The sequence below is a fragment of the Sorex araneus genome, chromosome 3, assembly GCF_027595985.1.
Source record: "Sorex araneus isolate mSorAra2 chromosome 3, mSorAra2.pri, whole genome shotgun sequence".
Classification (NCBI taxonomy): domain Eukaryota; kingdom Metazoa; phylum Chordata; class Mammalia; order Eulipotyphla; family Soricidae; genus Sorex; species Sorex araneus.
Window position 1 is genome coordinate 102,189,861 of NC_073304.1, and position 22,281 is coordinate 102,212,141.

A 22,281-nucleotide genomic window follows, 5' to 3' on the forward strand; every position below is an offset into this window, starting at 1 on the left:
CCTGGCGATGCACAGGGATTACTCCTGGCTTATGCACTCAGGAATTACTCCTGGCGGTGCTCGGGGGACCATATGGGATGCTGGGAATCGAACCCAGGTCGGCTGAGTGCAAGGCAAACTCCTTACCCGCTGTGCTATCGCTTCAGCCCCAAACTTTGGAAATATTTTAAGCAAAGAAATGACTTGATCTTACATGTTTTAACATATACTTTGACAACTGTGTGCAAATGAATCTGTGCTGTGAAGGGTAAGAGGAAAAGCCAGGAGACTAATTCGGTTATCTTAAAACTCCAGGATGTGGTTCCTATCAGGATACCCATGACATTTTTCAAAGAAATAGACAAAACATTCCTGAAATTCATATGGAGCAGTAAACCCCCACGAATAACTAAAGCAATCCTTGGGGAAAAGAAGATGGGTGGCATCACCTTCCCCAACTTCAAACTCTACTACAAAGCAGTAGCAATTAAAACAGCATGGTATTGAGCTAGAAACAGATCTGCAGACCAGTGGAACAGAGTTGAATATCCTGTCACAGACCCACAAATATATGGCCACTTAATCTTTGGCAGAGGAGCAAGAAATGTAAAGTGGAACATGGAAAGCCTGTTCAACAAGTGGTGCTGGGAAAACTGGATAGCTACCTGCAAAAAAATGAACTCTGACCTCTGTCTCATGCCAGGCACAAAAGTCAGATCAAAGTGGATTAAATAACTCAATATCATACACGAATCTATAAGGTACATAGAAGAAAATGTAGGCAGGACTCTCCATGACATTGAAGCTAAAAGCATCTTTAAGGATGAAATAGCACTGACCATGCAAGTGGAAGCAAACATAAACAAATGGGACTACATCAAACTAAGAAGCTTCTGCACTTCGAAAGAAACAGTGACCAAAATACAGAATGGGAAAGCATATTTACCCAATACCCATCTGATAAGGGATTAATATCCAGTATATACAAGACACTAGTAGAATTGTATAAGAAAAAAACCTCCAACCTTATCAAAACATGGGGAGAAGAAATGAACAGAAGTTTCTTCCAGAGAGAAATACAAATGACCAAAAGGCACATGAAAAAATGATCCACATCACTAGTCATCAGGGAGATGCAAAACAAAACAGCAATGAGATATCATCTCACACCACAGAGACTGGCACATATTCAAAAGAACAAAATCAGCCAGTGCTGGCATGGATGTGGGGAAAAAGGGGCGCTCTTTCACTGTTGGTGAGAATGCTGACTGGTCCAGCCTTTCTGGAAAACAATATGGACAGTCCTTCAAAAACTAGAAATTGAGCTTCCATATGACCTTGCAATACCACTTCTGGGAATATATCCTGAGGATGCAAAAAAGCACAGTTGAAATGACATATGTTCATTGCAGCACTGTTCACAATAGCCAAAATCACAGTAGCCAAATCAAACAACCCAAGTGCCCTAAAACAGATGACTGGTTAAAGAAACGGTGGTACATCTACACAGTGGAATACTATGCAGCTGTTAGGAGAGGTGAAGTCATGAAATTTGCTTATAAATGGATAAACATGGAGAGCATCATGCTAAGTGAAATGAGTCAGAAAGAGAGGGACAGACATAGAGGGACTGCACTCATTTGTGGAGCGTAGGGTAGCATCACATGAGGCTGACACCCAAGGACAGTAGATACAAGGGCCAGGGGGATTGCCCCATAGCTGGAAGACTGCTTCATGAGTGGAGGGGAGAAGGCAGATGGAATAGAGAAGGGATCACTAATAAAATGATGGCTGGAGGAACCAGTTGGGATGGGAGATGTGTGCCAAAAGTAGATAATGGACCAAACGAGATGACCTCTCAGTGTCTGTGTTGCAAGCCATAATGCCCAAAAGTAGAGAGAGAGTATAGGGAATATTGTCTGCCATGGAGGCAGGGGGAGGGTGGGAAACAGGGGTTTATACTGGGATACTGGTGGTTGGGAATGTGCACTGGTGGAGGAATGGGTGTTTGATCATTGTGAGATTGTAACCCAAACATGAAAACTTGTAACTATCTCACGGTGATTCAATAAAACTAAAAAAACAAAAAACAAACAAACAAAAAAACACAAAAAGAAAAACTCCAGGATGCAGAGCCTGGGTGTCGAGACAACACAGGTGTTAGGGTCCAGGTGTGACTGACTCATACCACATGGTCTCAAGCAACGCTGGGTATGGCCTCGGAGTCCCCTGAGCATCCCTGGGTGTAACACCGGAGTACCTGGGGCATCCCTGTGTGTAACCCCAGGGTCCCCCGGGCACCCCTGGGTGTAACCCTGGGTTCCCTTTAGCATCCCTGGGTGTAACCCCTGAGTCCCCTGCATGTCCCTGGGTGTAACCCCTGAGTCCCCTGCATGTCCCTGGCTGTAACCCTAGAGTCCCCTGCGTGTCCCTGGGTTTAGCCCTGGAGTCCCCACTGCTCTGGATTTACAGCTTAGTAAAAGGGCCTGAGGACACCACACTGCCTAGTTCCTGAGGTGCTGGGGACCATCAATGCCAGCCTGGCAGTACTCATTGTGGTGCTCGTATGTGGTGCTGTGAATCCAATCAGGTTGTCTGTTGCGAGGTGAGCACCTTACCTCTGTACTTTCTCTCTGGCCCCGTGAGCCATAATGGTTTTAAAGCACACTGTGCTGTTCTGGATTTCTCACTAAACATGTTTGACATCCTTAAAGTTCAGAAAAAGCAGTTGATGAATGAAAGACTCTTACACAAGTGAATCACTAATCAACATCTGAGAAGCAGCGAACAGAAACTGTTACACACCATGTCCAGCCCTGCCTTTATTACAAGCACAAGCAATTGTTAACCAGTATAAATAAGCACAATCTCCTCTTGGAATAATAATAAATATACAGGACTTTTAAGCATCATGATTTCTCAAGTACAGAAAGTAGTAGTCTAAAAAGTATATTGAACATGTCAAAATTTTATCAAAAGTCAATATAAATGATTTTAATTCTAATAGAACAGTAAAATAGTTTTCAGAATAGTATAGTCAATTTCACTATAATAGAAATTGACTGTAAAACTACTTGCCAAAAGTTACTCCGTGCCATTTTCAAACTAATCTTCAGATACAGCTACTTGACTGATGCGAGTATTATGTGAAATATTCAGGATGGCTCTTTTTTTGTTTGCTTTGTTTTGGGGTCACACACAGCAGTGCTCAGGATTTACTCCTGGCTCTATGCACAGGGGTCACTCTCGGCAGGGCTAAGGGGAACATAAGAGATGCTGGGGATTGAACCCAGGTAGGCTGCGTGCAAAGCAAGCACCCTACCCGCTGTACATCTCTGTGGCCCCTCAGAATTGCTCTTAAGGTTTATTAAACATTTCTGAAACTAAACTAATTAGCCAGATTATAGATCTGCCGGTTAAGTTCCAAACTTCAAATCAAGGGTATTTCCCATAAAGGTATCTACCAGTACAATATTAAGATGATAATCCAACATTAAATGTTAAAATAAAAATACTTGATATATCAAGAATAGCAAGACTAAATCATTTGTTGTTCATTCCTTTAAAAAATTAAAATGGAAAATTAATTTTAGAAATTATAATTCAAGTGGGAATAATTCTTCATACTCAAATATATGTGATTTGTCTAAATATCCATGTTATGTAAAAACAGTATGTTGCAAAACAAACTAAGTGTAATCCCAGTTTAGTTAGCAATTTTTTTTGGGGGATTGGGTCACAATGAGTTGTGCACAGGGGTCACTCCTGGTGTAGTGTGTGTGTGTGTCTTGGGGGTCGAACTGGGCCTCCCACATATAAAACATATGCTCAGTCTGTTGGACTATCTCTCCAGCCCAGCAAATAATTTTTTTCACTTGGAAAAATATGCATACCAAGTACTTCACCAAAACTCTTACAAATAGTTTTCTATGTATCAGAATAGAATAAGAGTTTCTGCAACATATTACCAGACTAGTTTTTAGAGATGGATTTAGAACCTTTGAATAACATCTACACCATGTTATTTTGATGCAAATGGTTTGCTCAAGTAGAAGTTTTAAGATAATTTGAGGGAATTTGATAATTGAAACCTCGAACATTACCTTATACATGTGGTTTATGCTTTTAGTCCTTGAGAACACTTTCATGATTATTTGCCTGCATAGGACAAATGAAAAGTATAAGATAATTTCTATAATGATGAAGTCTTTCAAATATAGATCACTGTATCACTGTATCACTGTTATCGCATTGCTCATCGATTTGCTCGAGTGGGCACCAGTAACATCTCCATTGTGAGACTTGTTACTGTTTCAAATATAGATAGTTAATATAAATATGTATGCTCTGTAACACTTAGATGAAAAATTCATTTAGAATAGAGCCAATCCATTTTAGAGTGCTTCATTTTATTTCTATGTATGATATAAAATAATCTTAAAGTAACCTATCTGTTTTGATTATCTATACTTTTTATTTGTTATACAAAAGTTATTTATGTAATAAAATGAAGAGAAATTATAGACACTATACTTTGTTCAATAGTTTTTTTATGATTTTTAGAAACAAATATAAATGTACCAATTATCAACTACTCTCTCCTTCCCAACCCCTTAAAAAAAGCCAGGAAAAGGGAAAGAAACTTTTTCATCCTTTTTACATACTTTTTCTTTCTAGTGTGGGATTTGTTTTTTAAAGTGTGTGCACAGCTGCAGAGATATTAAACAGGTCAAATCCCAGGCACACTGGTTTTCAGACTGAGAACTCTGGGGTCTCCTTGGAGGGAAGGCTGGCAACTGCCCCCAACCCATGTGCTTGCAGAAGCCCTGTCAGCCCACCCACATGCCACAGCCCCACCGTGCACTCTCATCTGTTGGGCCAGCTCTATAGATCCACGACTAAGTCTCAGAAGAAATGCAAGCCAGGCCACTAAAATCTATGGGTACACTGGTCTCCCAGATGAAAACTTGGGGTGCCCTTGGGAGAAGGCAGACGCACCCACACCCCACAGCTGCCACCATGCTAGAGTTTCTGGAGTGTGTGTCTATATGTGCGGCTGCGGGACACCCCAGATTCCACAAGACTGACAGCCCAGTAGGAGCACACTGCGTTAGATGGGAAAGAAGCATGGAAGCTAAGCCCAGCAGACAGAAACAGTGAAACAGAAGACTAATAACAGGCAGTTTCGTAAACCCTCAGCCAAGGGCTTAATGAGCCCAGGATGAAACATAACAATTTTCACAAATTTTTTTACTGTAATATTTTTTGATAATTCCATTAACCATTTAAATGTAACAAGATCATAAAATAAATTATTTTGTGCCTGCTAAGGGGGCAGGCATGGGGTGGGGACTAAAAAATGGGACAATGTTGGTGGGAGTGGTATTGGAACATTGAACGCCTGTAACAACTGTATTATGAACAACTTTGTAAAGCATGGTGTTTAACTAAAGTTAAAAAAAAATCTATGTGCAGTTTAAAATTGTAAAACATGAAAATCTCACCCTTAAGCTAAGGGAGATATTTGGAGTTCTCTTTTGCTTGGTTTGGTTTTGTTTTGGGGCCTTCTCAGCAGTGCCTGGGGCCTCTGGGGCCAGTCCCTGGGAGAGTCTGGAGATGCTGGCCTGGCCCCGAGGACCGTCTGGTGATACTCAGAAAGTCACATGGTGCCGAGGACTGACCCCAGCTCAAGCAAACTCGAGGCATGTGGCCTAACTGCGGCACTATCTCCTGGCCCTGACTCTTGGCATTTAAGATGAAAGCAAAGAATGTCCAGGGCTGATAGGGAGCGGGAAGATATACACGGACTGAGGCTGAGCAATGCACACTCAGAGCTTTGGCAGGCAGCTTTGCTTTTTGTCTTCATTCAGTTCCTAGAATGAAATCAGCTCTGGACCACCCTCGCTCATGACCTTGCGGGCTCAACACAGTTCTGGTTCCCATTATTTTTCTGTGATATTTCCCTGTTTGCTCATTGGAGAACTCTATGATAAATCCTGTTTATGTTTTCCTTAAGGCAACCGGGTATTTGTTTCTTGTAAGAGAAGCCTGAACAGAACAGTATTCATTAGGATAATTTAGAAAGTGATTATTTAAAAAAAAAATTAGAGCCGAGTGAAATGAGGAAAGTTGGAGAAACTATTTTGGGGAATGTCTATTTGTATTCTTAAAACCTCAGTTTTGGAGAGATTAAATTTTATTATGAAAAGAACAGTTAAGAAGCTTCTAAATTAGTGAGAAGATCAATGGTACTACCTTTTACAATCTGTGTTACTAATGTCAACCTAGTGAGAGTTCGAATTTAAAGTTTTGTTTGGGGAGACCTGTCTCCTGCTGGTAGGGAAATCACCTTGATAAATTCACCTCAGGGCGGTCTATGTGAAGACTGCTTTGATTGGAGTCGAAGCTGCTTGGTTATATTCAAAGGTCATTCAGGTATTAAATGTTGTCTTAACAGTGGGAAGCAAGAGACTCGAGTAGTAGGCTGGATACATCCACCCAGGCTTTGTTTATACTTGGGAACGTAGAATCAAAACATCATCAGGAATGAGCAGGAAGATTCAAATGTTTAAGTCCAGGATGTTGTGATCACTTTGATCATCATGAATTGCTCCTACACGGTCAATGCTAGAATTCCTGAGTACGTTCCTTCCTAGCACTCCTCAGCTCTCATCCAAGTACACTCACATACACTTGTGTGCGTACTCCAGCTGGGTCTCCATCCTGATCCCTGTTTCTTGGGAAAGTCATATTGTTGAGTTCAATTATAGTCTGTCCCCTCCTTGGAGATTGTAGGAAATTGAGAGATCTTTCCCCCAAGGTCCTCCGTGAGATTAGAGGGCAGCACCCTTGTACTCAGGCACAGCCTTATTGAAGAGGCTGTGTGAAGGAGAGGGCCCTGGCTGTGTAACAGGGAAGGTCTGACTGCGCTTGGGAAGTCAAAGAAAGTTTCTTTGAGAAAACTGAGCTGAAATATGAAAAAAAAAAAAAGTCATTGTTAAGAAGTACCGAGGAAGGAAATGCTGTTCCCAGGTTCCCTGCAAGGAAACTGAACTTTAGAAGAACACCCCTGTGAAGATATTGGAGGCCTGGGGAAGCCGAAATATTACATTTCAGACACCAGAAAGAGGCCAGAATGGAGTGTTCTTAGAAGCCATGTAATGTATTTTGATCGTCAGAGCAATAGGAATTATTCAAAGTGTTAATTACATACAGTAAATTTACATTTCAAGTTAAATTCAAGCTGAATTTAATTGGTCTATTAAATAGGTGTTTTGAATTTGATAGGTCTATAGTAGTTTTTTTTGAGGGATAGGGTGGGGGGTTGGGCCACTCCTGTTGGTGCTCAGGGTTTATTTTTGGCTCTGTGTCCAGGGATCACTCATGGTGGTGTTTGGGGGACTCTCTGCAGAGCCGGGGATTGAACTGGCTTGATGTGAATAAGGCAAGTGCCTTAGCCCGCTGTACTCTCTCTCTGATGCCTATAGTAATTCTGTAGTAATTCTTTAGTAACTATTCTAACCACTACTCAGTATCTTGGTGGTGGTTGTGGTAGTGGTAATACATTTTGGTGCACTCAAATAAGTTATTAATAAAACATTGTGGGCCACTTATTCTGGGTCAGTACTTTGAGGCATACACAATGCACTCAATGAACACACAATATGAACTCTTCAGATAAGAAAACAGAAGTTCGGGGGGATTCAATAAAAATCCATAGCAAATAACTGATCTATCTAAGAACTTGGTTCATTCAGGTTTTATTAATATGAATTCTTGTTGAAAGCACTAAAAACTTATCTGCTATATGCCTTCCGGTCAAATTGTACATTGACAGGTTCTTGAAGATTAAAAAAAAGTTTTATCAAAGTAATACTGGTTTTTAATATTTAATAGTTTCAGGTGTTATTGCCTTTTAAATGAACACATGTATACATATTCTACATTATGTTTGCCATCAGAATTCTAATTTCCATTTTTAAATGTTCTTTTTTTGCTGCAATTATTTCTTTTTTTTTAAATTTTTAATTAGTGAATCACCGTGAGGGTACAGTTACAGATTTGCTCATGTTTCCCCCATACAAAGTTCGAGAACCCATCCCTTCACCAGTGTCCATTCTCCACCACCAGTAAACCCAGCAACCCTCCCACCCTCCTCAGTCCCGTCTCCCCCCACCCCACACTGCCACTATGGCAGGGTATTCCCTTTTGTTCTCTCTCTCTGATTAGTTGTTGTAAATGTTCTTAATAATGGCGAATCATGTATCATTTCTAGCCAAATCAAGTAATTTAAAAGACTTTTCTCAGTCACCGGTAGAGGGAGCCAGAAAGATTGATGATTTAATAAGCTTGGAATTCTCTAAGTCCATTTATTCATTTATAAACAATCCTAGTTGAAATTATGTTACCAATGTTCAAATGAAATATGTATATCGTATTTTCATTTGAACTTAAAAGTAAATGTGTATCTAGGTACTGAAAGAAGTCTGGGAAGAGAAACAAAATATTAGGTTATTAGCTTTTTATGTTTTTGTGCTGTTTTATTTCAAGTTCTTACAATCAAGACCCGAGAAATGCCCAGGTTCCGTTAAGCCCCTAGGTCTACTGCTCTTTTGTGCATAACTGGAATGTCGGCCACTACACCATCTCTGCTTAGCTGATGACATCATTCTAATAACACCAACATTAGCCAAGCGGCACGAATGCTGGCCAACTTCGACCATAAGTGTGGAAAGGTCAGACTGCAGCTGAATCTCACCAAGACAATGTTCATGAGAAACGGACTAGTTCTTGACGTTCCATTTGCTCTCAACAGAATGAACATCTCCGAATGTAGCAGTTCTCTAGGTCGAGAACTCAACATGACGAACAACCTGGCACCTGCACTGCGCCGGAGGGAGAGAGTGGCGTGGAACTCCTTCAAGAGTGTCGGAGAAGTTGTTAAGAGGATGAAGAACCTCTGGCTCCGGGCACATCTTTTTCACTCCACCATTCTTTCTGCACTAACATGCGCTTAAGAGACCTGGTCCTATGAAAACAGGATGAGAACGCTATTCGGTTCTCCCAGAGAGGAGTTGAAAGAGCTATGCTTGGAGTATCATGTTTCGCTCAAGTGAGAGAAGGAATCCAGAGTTCCGACCTTCGTCAACGATCGAAGATCAGGAACGCTGCCTCATTTGCCAAGGAGTCAAAAATCAGATGGGCCGGATACGTAATGTGATTTGGAGACGACTGCTGGACTAGAGCTGTTACCGACTGGATTCCATGGGGCGTCAAAAGAATGCCTGGCCGCCCACCTACGACGAGATAGTCAGACTTCTTCGTCAAGATGCTCAATGAAAGGTTTGAGGCTTTTCGTGTTCTTGGAATGAGCAGACACCATTGGGCTACACTAGCATGCGAGAGGGACGAATGGAGATGTTACTGGTGCCCGCTCGAGCAAATCGATGAGCAATGGGATAACAAGTGATACAAATGAACTGGATTCATTTTTCAACATACAAGATGGAGCAGAACTTCTTATTGACAGGAGTCCTTGCTTCATTTTGAAAGCTTGTTTGGAAACAAGTACGGGAGCACAGCCACCTATATACCCTCCTCTGAAGAACAGCCTCTGTTTGAGAAGATGGTCCTCCTTGGCCCAGCATGCAACCTCAAGGGGGAAGCATGCGGACAGTGAAGGATGAAGGGGGTACTCACCTGGCCAGCCAGGTAAGCCAAGCCAGCCCTGGGTAACGGGGTGACACATTGCAGCCAGAGGCCTCACATCCTCTTTCGCTCATTTTGGACAAGGCAGCAGTCATCACAGTGAACAACACAAGGGTTTCCCCCCCGGAACTGGGCCCTGCAGGAGCATCACCATCTTCCCCTGACCTTGCCCTCCACGCTTCTGAAAGTAATCTTGAGTGAAAATATTGAATAACAGTTCCAGAAAAGCAAAAACACCAGCTTTCACTGCATCGTGCTTCCAGGCATTCTGCGTTTGGCTGAGAGACTCATTCCTCTCCATGGCCAGGCAGGCCCATCTCGTGAGAAGCCCACTCAGTTCTTGGCAGCCTGAGGGCTGGAAGAACTGGAATGGGCACAGGGACCCAAGCACTGTCCTGGAAACACTTACCCTGCCAGACAGTGTCATGAATGAGGTGTCCAGTAAATGACATCAGATCCCCCCAGATGTCCATCCGAGGGCTAATCTTACTCTTGACCTTCGCTTCTCAATGTTTCAGGATGCATTCCTGAACAGACTTCAGATTTGGAAATCCCCAGCTCACATGCAGCCCACCAAATGAAGCATTTTCATGGCATGAAGAGTCACTTTGACAAAGACGCCACCAAAATCTTTCTCCAGAGCAGCTTGCCATGGTGTTGTGTGCCTAGAAACTTTTTAACAAACCTTTGGATGCAGAGGGTAAAGCCCGAGGAATGGTTCACTGATGCTTCCAGGCCACGGGGTTTCGCTTCCAGTCTTCTGAGGATGATTTGGGCCTGCTTGCTTCTGTCAGGAGTCATGGAGGAGCTATTCTAACCGGGGCTCTTTTCCTTTCCTCTCCTATTTTCCCCCAAAAGCACTTGCTTTGCAGGGGTGGCACTGAAGGCCAATAAGCCTTCCTCTTTCCAAAGGATCTTTTTTCTGGCCTGTTGCTCTGCATCTCCCCAGCGCTGCTGCTGTTCAAGTTGTCAGCTTTCTGAGCCCTGCTTTTGGGATCTTTACGGGACTACATTATGTAGGCGCATCTCATTCAATCAGCCATCCAGTGATTTTTTTCAACCTCCAGTCCCTTTCTCCTCCCCAGGAAGGCCCAAGTATGGATTGGGAGTACCCACAGTCTAATCACAGTCAGTTCCCCTCACAATCGGACCCTTCTCTCCATCCTGTGGCTACATAGTGGCTTTCCGAAAATCACCCCACTTACTTATAATTCGGGCATGGTTGAAAAGGGCTTCTGATTAATTATACAAGGTGCTTCTTCGGTCTCAGTGGCTCTTATTCAGGAAGTTCCAAGAGTTTAAGGATTTTTCAAGTTTAGTTAATAATCAGAACATGGATTTTATGCTCTCCACCATGTTACTCAATTTTGAAGTGTGTCAGTTTTGTTTACCAGGACTGTATTATGTGGTTTCCCCTTTTTTGCAATCCCCAGTAGCAATTAACTTGTCTCCCACGGGGTCCCAGGCCCAACACCACCTTTTTATTTCTGATGGTCGTGGTTGCCCCACTTCTGGTAGCAATTTCTGCACTGCTTACTTTGAATTTCAGTGGCTTCATAATTATACACTTACTTTCCTACTAGTTTTATGTTTAGCTTGTGGGTCCACTATGTTTCTGCTCCAGCCTGTGCTCTGCCGTAGAACCCCAGGTCACGAGGCAAAGGGTACAAGCCTGACACATGCCATGTCAATAATTCTTTGCCAGAGCACTTAAGCAAGAAGACTGACCCCAAGCTTGGGTTGCTGCCACGAGTTTTTGTTCCGATATGATGGGCATCACATCTGTTAACATTCTGTTGTACAAAATATAACTGAGGAGCCATCTCTAGATCAATAACCTGTGACTGGTGATAGAAGGTTTTTAAATTTTGATTCTTGAAGAATCCTTTCTATGCTAGCAAACATTTTCCTTAATTAATGTTTCTTTGCAAAACTAAGGGAAAAAAATAGAAAGCCAAAGAAACAAAAAATATCTCTTATTTTTCATTGTGATCAAATTCTATTAGAGGCTTTAAAAATGTTATTTGTTCTGTTTTTCTCCTTGTCAGGCAAACAGAGTGCTTGCTAAATCTATCCTAACTTGAGATATATAATAACTGTTGGCATTAAAATGTTAAAACTGGGGCTGGAGTGATAGTACAGCAGGTAGGGCATTTGCTTTGCATGTGGCCAACCCGGGTTCGATTCTCAGCATCCCATATGGTCCCCTGAGCACCGCCAGGAGTAATTCCTGAGTGCAGAGCCAGGAGTAACCCCTGTGCATGACCGGTGTGACCCAAAAGAAATAAGTTAAAACTCACTAAAGGAATAAACTCTATTAGCATGTATAAAGGGGGTCTCAGTTATTATGTTTTGGGGGGACATGGGGCCATCACACCTGGTGGTGCTAGGGAGCCATGCAGAGCCAGAATCAAATCCAGTGATCTCAAAGCAAATCACACTCCAGCCCTTGGAACATCTCCCCAGCCCTCTGTTTTGAATTTTGTGTTAAAAAATTTTACTCATGATATTTAGAATATTAAAGAACTTTAATTTGAAAACATTTTCCTGTAAATATTCTTCAGGAATAAGTTAACATTTATTTTTCCCAAATAACCAATTTTTAATGGGCTATTAAAACCTTACAGAGAGAGAGAAAAAGAGAGAGAAAGAGCGAACGCTAGTCATGTTTGAGACACTCTCTAATTTGTTGTGGTTAAAAATCTATGTACATGTTTACTTTGGAATTCAACGCGTCTTTTGAGGAAGGGTGTGTTGTAATAATATTACAAAACAAATACTTCCCATCAAGTTTGAAGAGGAAATTTCTTACCTGTATGTTTAAGAAACTTTTCTGGGTGCCTGTATGGTTGTGATAAAGGAACAGGATACCTCCAGTATGGAGGGGCACATGTGGTGTCCGTACCACGGACTCTGGTGCTCAGAGAGTATCGTGAGCACCATGCTGTGGAGGTGCCCTACTCCTGTTGCTGGGAGGCCTGTGGCGTGATTGGGAGGCAAGGTGCTTCTCCCAGTCAGGTCCACGCCAGGGATCTCGGTGCTGTGCTGCTCAGGTCCTGCCACACTGGGGATTACCCGGTCCATGCGGGCAGTGTGGGGACCTCCAGAACCAACCCAGTGGTGTTCGGCGAACTTCTAGGGTCGCACCCCTCGATGCATCAGGGGCCCCATGACACCGGGGACTGAACCAGGATAGCTACAGGAGAGGTAGAGGGCAAACTTCTGTGCTAGCTCTCCAGCCCCACCCACCTCTACTGCCTAAGGGCTTTTCCATGCCATTGCCACCTTCATCCCGGAAGACATTTGATTTTTTGTTATCATCATCATTGTCATTTTTCCATCCTTGATACTGTTACGTAGAGAACTTCCGTAAAGGAGGTTGAAACCTGACCAAGGTTGAAGTCTTCATCAGAGAAATTATTAGTAGGAAATACTTTTATTTTTCCTGTCCTCTACTTACTAAGTTTTACAGATACAGTGGAAGCTCATGGGGACAAAGAAAGTAGATGGAGCATTAATTAGAGAAGAGTCAGAAAAAATCAGAGAGGGCAAGAGTCGGGATTGAAGGAGAAAGAGGGGGTGAAGCCTTTGTCCTGCTTGTCTCTAACCTTCTTTTCCTTTTCTATTGTGTAAGTGCTGGTTTGCTGTTACATAAGAGGGAGGAATAAATTACCTTTGGACTGAACAGAATGGAGGGAATATTTCTATCATCAATCCAGTGAGCTGTGGAACAGTTCTTAATTGTACAGCCTAATCTTCAAGGAATGTTTATGCTTCATGAGCTTTGCTTTCTGTTGTTCTGTTTTCAATTGTAGTAGAGCTTGTCTGGGTTTAGTAGTGGGGAATATTGATAATTGTAAGGCAATAGAAGCCTGTTGTACTTTGTTTTAATTAAGTATTTAGGGGAATTTTAAATGTTCAGTATTTTTAAGGAGTTTTCCCTCTGTGAAAACTTATTTAGTTGCTTCTGGGTTCTTCCTCTTGAAGAACCTTATCTTAAGAATAAGATTGTGAAATTCCATTATTGGGGTGCTGTTTTTGTTTTATGGTAATTTTTTTTTTCTTTTTGAGTCACACCTGGCGATGCACAGGGGCTACTCCTGGCTCTGCACTCAGGAATTATTCCTGGCGGTGCTCAGGGGACCATATGGGATGCTGGGAATCGAACCTGGGTTGGCCACGTGCAAGGCAAATGCCCTACCCGCTGTGCTATCGCTCCAGCCCTTTTAATGGTAAATTTTTAAGAGTAGGTCATTGCAGCTTGTTTAGGTTTCTAGTCTAGGGTGTGATATCTGCTATGGCAAGATAATTTTCAAGTTTACAAATGTAACCAAAGTTCAATCTTACACACATTTCAAGGCAAGTTAAGATTCAATTGGTTATTGTTTCAAATAAATTCTTGGAAGTGAAAAAAATAACAGTATGGCAGGATGAATTGTTTTTTCAGGCTTGATTTTTTTAAAAAGTAACAAAAGGAGTTATGAAAAAGGCTGCCTCCGACCCTAAAGAAGTCTGGAAAGTATTTGACCAGACTGGGGAGCCCTACACTTTAGACCTGGTGCTTTCTGACACCTCTCCCCATCTCTCCTACGGCCCTTCTTCCTCATTATATTCGGTTGTGCTTGCATTCTTCCGAATATTCCATACTCTTTTCACTGGTTACTCTCTCTGGTTGAAGTTTAACTTCTTACACGCTCACTGACTCTTCCTTTTCATTTAGACTTCATCATCCATACTTCTCAGTACTAACCAGGTGACCGTCTATCCGTGGCCTCCTGTACCAACTCCTTCCCTATTTTTGCTTGATTGGTCCTTAGTTCTTATGAAAAAGCATACTTTAGGTAGACTAAGCTCTCTCCTTTACCTGAAACTCCCGTTTCATGGTACTTTTAACTTAAAAAAAAAAAAAAAAAAAAAAACTATTCCCTGGCTGCCGGAAAGAACAAGATTCCAGGGATCAATAGCCTATTCCAGGAACTAGTCAGATGCATATATATTTTTTCACTTCCCTGGCAGTCAAGACCATTTTGACTAAGAGCCAACAAAATATCATCTATTAGTAACACTACCTTTTGCAATTTTATTTCTTCACTCCATCTTTTTCTCGTCTAAATCTCCCTGAAGCAAAGACTTCAGAGGCAGCAATTTGGGCTAATACCTGAGTTTGACCCCAATTTTGCAAGTCTAAGTCCCTGAAAAAGCACTGTTATTTAATTTTAGCCTTCCTTTCCTCCTTCTCTCCCATTGGAAGATCAAATACAACTGTAAAACTTTTTATCCTTTAAAAATCTTGCAACAGTGAACCGCCACTTTTATGATATTTAACTTTTTAAGGGTGCCTGGATATTTATATAAGAGATTTAATTTCAGATGAGCAGAAAAATTTGAACAGCTTAAGTGAATAGTGGATAGAGAATGAGCAGATGTCATAATGGTTATGTTCTCTATTCATAAGATTTGTAAGTCACGAAGGGCTACAATATGTATGCATATTTTTCCTAATTTCTGGTGTTTCAAATCTGGTGATATTCTGCTGATCTTTTAGTGGATGGCTTAATTTTTTCTATAAGTTTTTTTCTGATTTCCCTCTTTTGAGCTATTTCTGTACCTCACACACAATCACGATTATACACCACAATATTATGGTAGTTATGTGCCTGTTTCAATACATACCTGTATCTTATGCTATGAGAGCAGATGGAGAAAGTCACTGGGTTTCATCCCTGTTAACTACCTGAGGCCAGGTCTTTTATTTACTTCGTTCCCCAGACTATATCCAGCACCCACATGTAGCCTGGCACATGTCATATGATTATACCTGGTTGAAGACTGAGTAACATTTTATATCACTTTACATATAGGTGCTCAGTATGCCTTGAGTGAGCAAGTAAATTTTCTAGTTTTATGGCAGTTTATCTCCTTGATTATTTTACCTTAAATAGAAATAAACCTAACAATATGAGATTACTTTTCTTTTGTTTTACCATTTTTGTTTCTGACTTGGGTAGAAATTGCCATCAACCATTTAAAAATAGTTCAATTTTAAGTGTATTTGTGGGTTTTGCATTGTTGTTCAACAGAAGTTTCTAATTTTGCAGAAATGAAATGCTGTACCTATGCAATAATAGCTCTTTATTCCCTTCTCCCTTTAGCTTTTAGTAAACACCAGTCTCTCTTTTCCATGGATACTACTCTAATAACTCATGTACTAGAGCCATAGAGTATTTGTCTCTTTGAGACTAGTTATTTTCACTGAACATATTGTCTTCAAGACTCACCCATGTTGTAGTATCTGACAGAATATTCTCCCCTTTTATAATGGAATAATACCCCATTTTATGTCCATGCCATATTTTGTTTATTCATTTAGTCATCTCCGGGCATTTGGGTTGCTCAGTGGTGCAGTGAACAGTGGTGAACAAACACCTTTATTGAGACTCTGCTTTTAATTCTTTTTAAAAAAATTTTTTTTAATTTATTTTATTGAATCACCATGTGGAAAGTTACAAAGTTCTCAGGCTTATGTCTCAGTTATACAATGCTCAAACACCCGTCCTTTCACCAGTGCCCATATTCCACCACCAAAAAGAAAAAAAAAACAGTATACATTACATGCCCCACCCCCCAACTACCCCCCCCCTGCATAACTGAAAAATTTTACTTCCTTTTCTCTTTACCTTGATTACATTCCATATTTCAACACAATACTCACTATTGTTGTTGGAGTTTCAACACAGAATTCACTATTCTTGGTGGAATTTATCCCCCAAGAATATGGCCCTATTGACAGGGAAATATTTGATAATTAGTTTTCCACTGATGAGAATGAAGAGATATAAAGTCGCATGGCCGCGGTAGGTTTTAGGATTTCTGTATTTTAGTAATTAAGTCCAGGGAGATTTAAGTTGGAAATTGAATTATTTCCCTTCCTGTGGCAGCATGGAGCAAAAGCTTAGTTCAGTCTGGAGACATGGCTGCAAGCACTATCTGGAACCCCAAGTCATATAGCTGGCTCTGGATCCTGCTCGTTCAGCAGCCAGGCGGCTGTGCAAAGGCATGGCCACCCGGGTCGAATCTCGGCGGAGCTCAAGCTGGCACCGGCCCCGGCCCGAGACTGCCCAGGCATCCCACTGTTTCAAGTTCAAAGCACATTTTTTTTCCCCCTGCGCCACCAAGTTCATACCTGCTTAAAAGTCCCATAAAATGGCGGACACCACACCTCTTCCTCCCGGAGGGAAGAAAAACCAAGGAAGAAGGATATTTCCTCCGTTAGCCCACGTGGGGCAAAAGCTTAGTTCACAGTCTGGAAACATGGCTGCAAGCACTCACTGGAACCCCAAGTCATATAGCTGGCTCTGGATCCTGCTTGTTCAGCAGCAAAGCGGCTGTGCAAAGGCATGGCCACCCGGGTCGAATCTTGGCGGAGCTTGAGCCGGCTCCGGCCCCGGCCAGAGACTGCCTCTGCTTTTAATTCTTTCAGATATACTTTGTAAAAGGATTGCTAGAGCATATGGTAGTTTTACTTTTTAGTATTTGAGGATCCTATCTTTTGTCACTCTATTTTTATTTCCAACCAATGAGTCATGAAGGTTACAATTCCTTCACATCTTGTCAATTTTTATTATTTGTTTTTTTTTCACAGTAGCCATTCTGATGAGTGTGAACTGATATCAAGATTAAGATTCCTATTTCTCTAATAAGTAATGATGTTAATCATTTTATATATGCTTTTTGGTCATTCAGATGCCATCTTTGAAAAAATTATTGTTGCTTTTTTGTCCATTTAAAATCTTTTCTTTGCTTCTAATCTGTAGTTCTTTAATCTGTATTAGTCCTTTGTCAAATTTGTGATTTACAATATTTTTCCATTCTGTAGGTGCCTTTTCACTTTGTTGGTTCTGTCCTTGGATATAAAGAAGTTATTATGTTAATAGCCTCTCTGTCTCTGTCTCTCTGTCTCTGTCTCTCTCTCTTTCTTGTTGACTATGTTTTTGGTTATATATGAGAAATCACTGCCAAAACCCAACATTATGAAGCCCTTTTCTTATGTATTTTCAAAGCTTTGTGGTTGGATTTTGACAATCTGAAATTGATTTTTGTATATCATGTAGATAAACTGTTCAGCAGCATCATTTGTCCAAGAGACTCTCCTTCCCCATTGAGTGGTCTTAGCATCCTTGTTAAAGATCACTGGTCTATACGTAAGAGGGCTTGTTTCTGGGTCTCTGTTACTTTTTTTTTATGTTTATATACCTCTCTTTATGTTAGCACCACAACTGCTTTGATTATTATAGCTTTTATTATGTTTTGTAATTAAAAAATGTGAAAGCTCCAACTTTGATTTTCTTTTAGAAGATTTGGCTATTTGGGTTGCTTATTTTTTTGATTCAGTATGAGTTTTAGGGTATATTTTTCTATTTCTACAAAAAAATGCCATTGGAATTTTGATTGGCATTTTGTTGAATCTGTAGATTGCTTTGAGCAATATTAACATCTTAACAATATTGTCTTCTAATATTTGAAAACAGGGCATTTATATATTCACTAATGCCTTTCTGCAGTATTTTGTAGTTTTTCAGGTCTTTAAGTTCCTTTGATAGGTTTATTCCTAGTTATTGTCTCTATTTTGAGGGTTCAGTTGAGCCTGGGACCTCAGAGCCCCTCCTGGTAATGGGGACTTGGTGAAGGGGCCTGAACATCAGATCCAGTGAGCTGAGCAGTGCCTGAGAGCCTTAGATGCTTGGACGTGAATGAGGGGCTTCGTGCTTACTAAGCGTGTGCTCTGCCTCTTTGAGCTATCTCCCTGTTTCCTACTTAGTGTATTTCCCTGTTCTGTTCTGCGTGGCATTGTTTTCTTAGCTTTGTTTTTGGATTGTTCACTGGTAATTCGGTGATATTCAGGATTACTCCTGGTTCCATGCTCTCAGGGTTACTCCTGGCAGGGACCATATTATAGTGCCAGGGATAGAAACTGGTCAGCTACATGCGTGTCAAGTGTCTTCACCCCTGTACTTCCTCTCTGCCTCCTACAATTGAGCTTTAAAAGTTTGTTTTTATTCTTTGCCACTTTCTTAGTTTATTAATTTCTTATAAGTCTTTTTTTGGGGGGTGATGTATAAAATTTTTATAGAGTTTCCAGCATATTTCAACAAGATCATGTCATCTGTTAAAAGATTGTTTTACTCTCTTCTTTGGATACCTTTTAGTATCCTTTAGTACCCTTTCTTTTTTTGGAGGGGCAATAGTTTGGGCCACATCTAAGCTATGCCTAGGACTTGCCCCTGGTTCTCTGCTCAGGGATCATTCCTGACAGTGCTCTGGAAACCACACATGTGGTGCTGGGGCTGAATCCGGGGCATTCATATGTAAGGCAAGCATATTAGCCTTGTTATGTCTCCTCAACCCTTATTTTCTTTTGACTTATAATTCTGACTGGGGCTTCTAACAATATAATGTTGAATTAAAGTGGTGAGAGCAGAGGAAATGTTTTAAGTTTGATCAGTGAGTATGTTACCTGTGTGCTTTTCACATGTAGTTTTTATTATAACGAGGTAGTTTCCTTTCACTACTTTTTTGAATGATTTTTTACCATGAAAGATGCTGACTCTCTTTGTCTGGTAGAACGTCTACATCAATTGAAATTACATCAGTTGAACTGGTTTTTTTCTTTGATTCTTTTAGCATGGTTTGCTGTACTGATCGATGTTCATATGTTGAACCGATCCTTATCCCAGAAATAAGTTCCAGTCAGTCATGGGTATAATAACCCTAAGGTGCTTGAATTCAGTCTTTTCCTGATTGCTTTGTTAATTTCTGAGACAAATACCACCACAGGCAATAAACTAATAAAGAGGTAACTCTTTATTACTTATTATTTATTGCTTCATTATAGATAGTCATCAGTGGTCTGAGGGAAAGCAAAATCCTGTGGGAAGCTCCAGAGTGGGGGGAGGGGGGCAGTGGCACTGGCCGTTAGGAGGTAGAGGTTTGAGAATCCTTGATGGAAACGGCGTTTGAGAAGAGCCTGGATGCAGGAGAAGGTGAGGCAGATGATGTGTACACCGTTGGGAGAGCACGGTGGAAATTTGCTCTGAGCTCGTGGGAGGGTATGAAAGAAGGAACGGGAGATCGAGTCCAGGCTGGGGGGCCTGGTACAGGAGCAGCATGTAAAGCAGTAGCAGCTGTAGCATGGAGAGCCCTTTCTGTGGCTTTTATACTTCTCCCTTTCTTTTTATTTCCTTTGCCTTTGCTGTCCTATTTCTAGAAAGAATGTGCTTGTTTTGTTCACCGAAGGACAGGCCTGAGTTCTCTCCCAGATTTCCTCTGAAGAAGGGTGAAATGGAGTGGGCGGAGTGGCAGGTCCTGCCAAGAATTCACTGTGATGTTTAATGTGGTTTGGGGGTGGGGGGCAGGGAATCATTGTTTAAAAAGTAACATTATATAACTTTTGTAATTGAAATATGGACCTACCATTTTAAATTTAAGTCGCAGGGAATTAACTTCTACATGGTGTTCATAAATGCTGTTTTTTTTTTTTTAAACTGAGAGTATGGTTTAGAATGTATTTTATGTCCTTTAAACATACTGGGATGTTTTGCATTCCCATGAAACAATTTTCCCAAATCTGCCTTTTTGGGGAGGAAGTGTGAATTACTCACTTGCTATTGTGGTAACTGGAAGGTGAAAAACACCCTGTAGCTTGCGGATGTTTGTTACAGTCCTTGATAATGTAAGGAATGTTGGTGTAAGTGTGTTCTGCATCATAGGAATGTTAGGGAATTGTCTTCGTTGCCCCCAAATGAAGTTTTGCTTCATTGTCTATCTAGTGTTTCGTGTGAGTTTGTTTCCATCAGCGTTTAATCGGTTTATTTGTTTCTTTCTTAATTCCCTTATTCTAGATAATTTGATTTTCCACTGATAAAATATTTACTTGTCGTATCAGGCTGGGTGCTAAACTTGGAAATTAAGAGGACTAAGTTAAATTTAAAATCTGTTGAGAAGTATTCATCATAATGTAATCTATTTGCTGTCTTCGCAGTGCTTCTGGCTCTTCTCATTTAACATGTGAGGAGACAGACTGGCAGCAGCTGTAACACGAAACCTGGTGGGACGGGAACAACAGACAGGCGCGTAGGAAAATGCGGAAAATTAGAAAGTGTTGCTGTGTGTGTGTTCCCTTAAATTCAATTGTGACACAACATTTGCTTAAATAGCATTTTATATTCTATGTGTCAAGGTTATTATAACTTCAGGCTAGATGATCCCATGGAAAAAAACATTGGCTCTAAATATTGTCTAGTGAAACGACTAAATCTGCGTCTTAATAATGTTGTCATGTCCCAGGAGTTGCTTTGCTATAATAAGCATGTTTTACAATCTCTTTGCCCCAGTAGACCTGAAATCTATTACTCAGAGGCCAAGCATGCATTGGCAGTATATTCTTAGCTGCTCCTCTCTGCCACTCAGCTGTCAAATCCTATGGAATCTAAATTAAAACCTGGCCAATGGGAGACAGGCAGCGCCGTGTTCACTGGACGATTCTGATGTGGACACTCGATCAGGCACGGCAGCGGTGTGCAGGCAGCAGGATGCAGAGCGTTGCTGGAGTTTTCAGTGGGCTCCCTGAAAGGCACAGCTTCCAGAGACGGGGCTAAGAATAAGAACTCAGAGCAGTTACACTACCTGACTCGTGGCTGCTCCTAATGAAGTTGCTGTACTACAAGGACGATCATTTTCAAGCGTGATGAAGTCAGAGAAGGATCCTGAAGAGGAAGAAAACATCGTTAGCGATCCGAGCCAAGGGTAGCCAGCATGAAGCCCGGAGAGTGGGAAGAGGTGTAGAGGCGTTTGTCTGAGGCTGGCTTTGTGAGCTGCAAGAGATTTGTAATCCAATGCGAAGTAGTTTGCTGTTCGCAACCAGACACTGAAGCCTGTCTATGATGAACTGTTGGTTTTCATGTGCTCCTAAGAACAGAGTAGGTATCCCGGCTGTCCAGCCTGACAAAAGATGCTTGGTCAGTCTTTCTGAATTCTTGATTTTCTTCTTTAAAAACGTGCCACTGTTTTAACTAATTTTTATTTCGGTTTTAGTCTTTCTGATTCAGTTCACTAGTACGTTGTTGTTAGTGACAGAAAACAGAAGTTCTTGTTTCATTTTCTGGGTTTACAGTACGAATCCTGGAATCTTCATAATTGAGCAGTTTGTTTTGTTTTTTTTTCTGTTAACTGACACTGGACTAAACAGAAAATGGAGCTTGGTGAAGTAGGGCTGAAAAAAAAAATCACATGCTAATGAGGCGTTAATTATCTTCGGTAATCTTTGTGAAAGCATTATTGTTAGATTTTACATTTTTAATATTTTGAATGGTTCATTCCTCTGCCACCAATTGGTAAGTGAAATTGAGGTTTTTAAGTACAATAAACTGATCAGTCTAGAGCAAGGATTTTGTGCTAACCATGAGTTGATCCCTTTGGCAATTGCAAACAGTCTCCTGTGCTTTCTTCTACTAACACTCCCCAACTTAGAGTAAGTTTTTGTTTTAAAACTTAGGAAAGGAGATGCCTAATATCTAGTTCCGTTTGGACTTTGAGCCC

At 41.1% G+C, this 22,281-nt stretch overlaps 1 protein-coding gene across 2 annotated transcripts in view; it reads left to right on the forward strand.

Annotated features, from left to right (window-relative positions):
* Positions 1–22,281, forward strand: part of UACA (uveal autoantigen with coiled-coil domains and ankyrin repeats) — an 85,718-nt gene that overhangs the window by 18,437 nt on the left and 45,000 nt on the right. Inside the window, exon 1 of one of the 2 annotated variants that reach the window (XM_004611715.2) lies at positions 21,609–21,662. The exons of the other annotated variant lie outside the window; for it this stretch is intronic. Within the exon in view, the coding sequence (XP_004611772.2) occupies positions 21,624–21,662 (39 nt within the window). The 5' untranslated portion in view covers positions 21,609–21,623. Of the gene's footprint in view, positions 1–21,608; positions 21,663–22,281 lie in introns of those variants that run through there. 2 annotated transcript variants of the gene reach the window in all.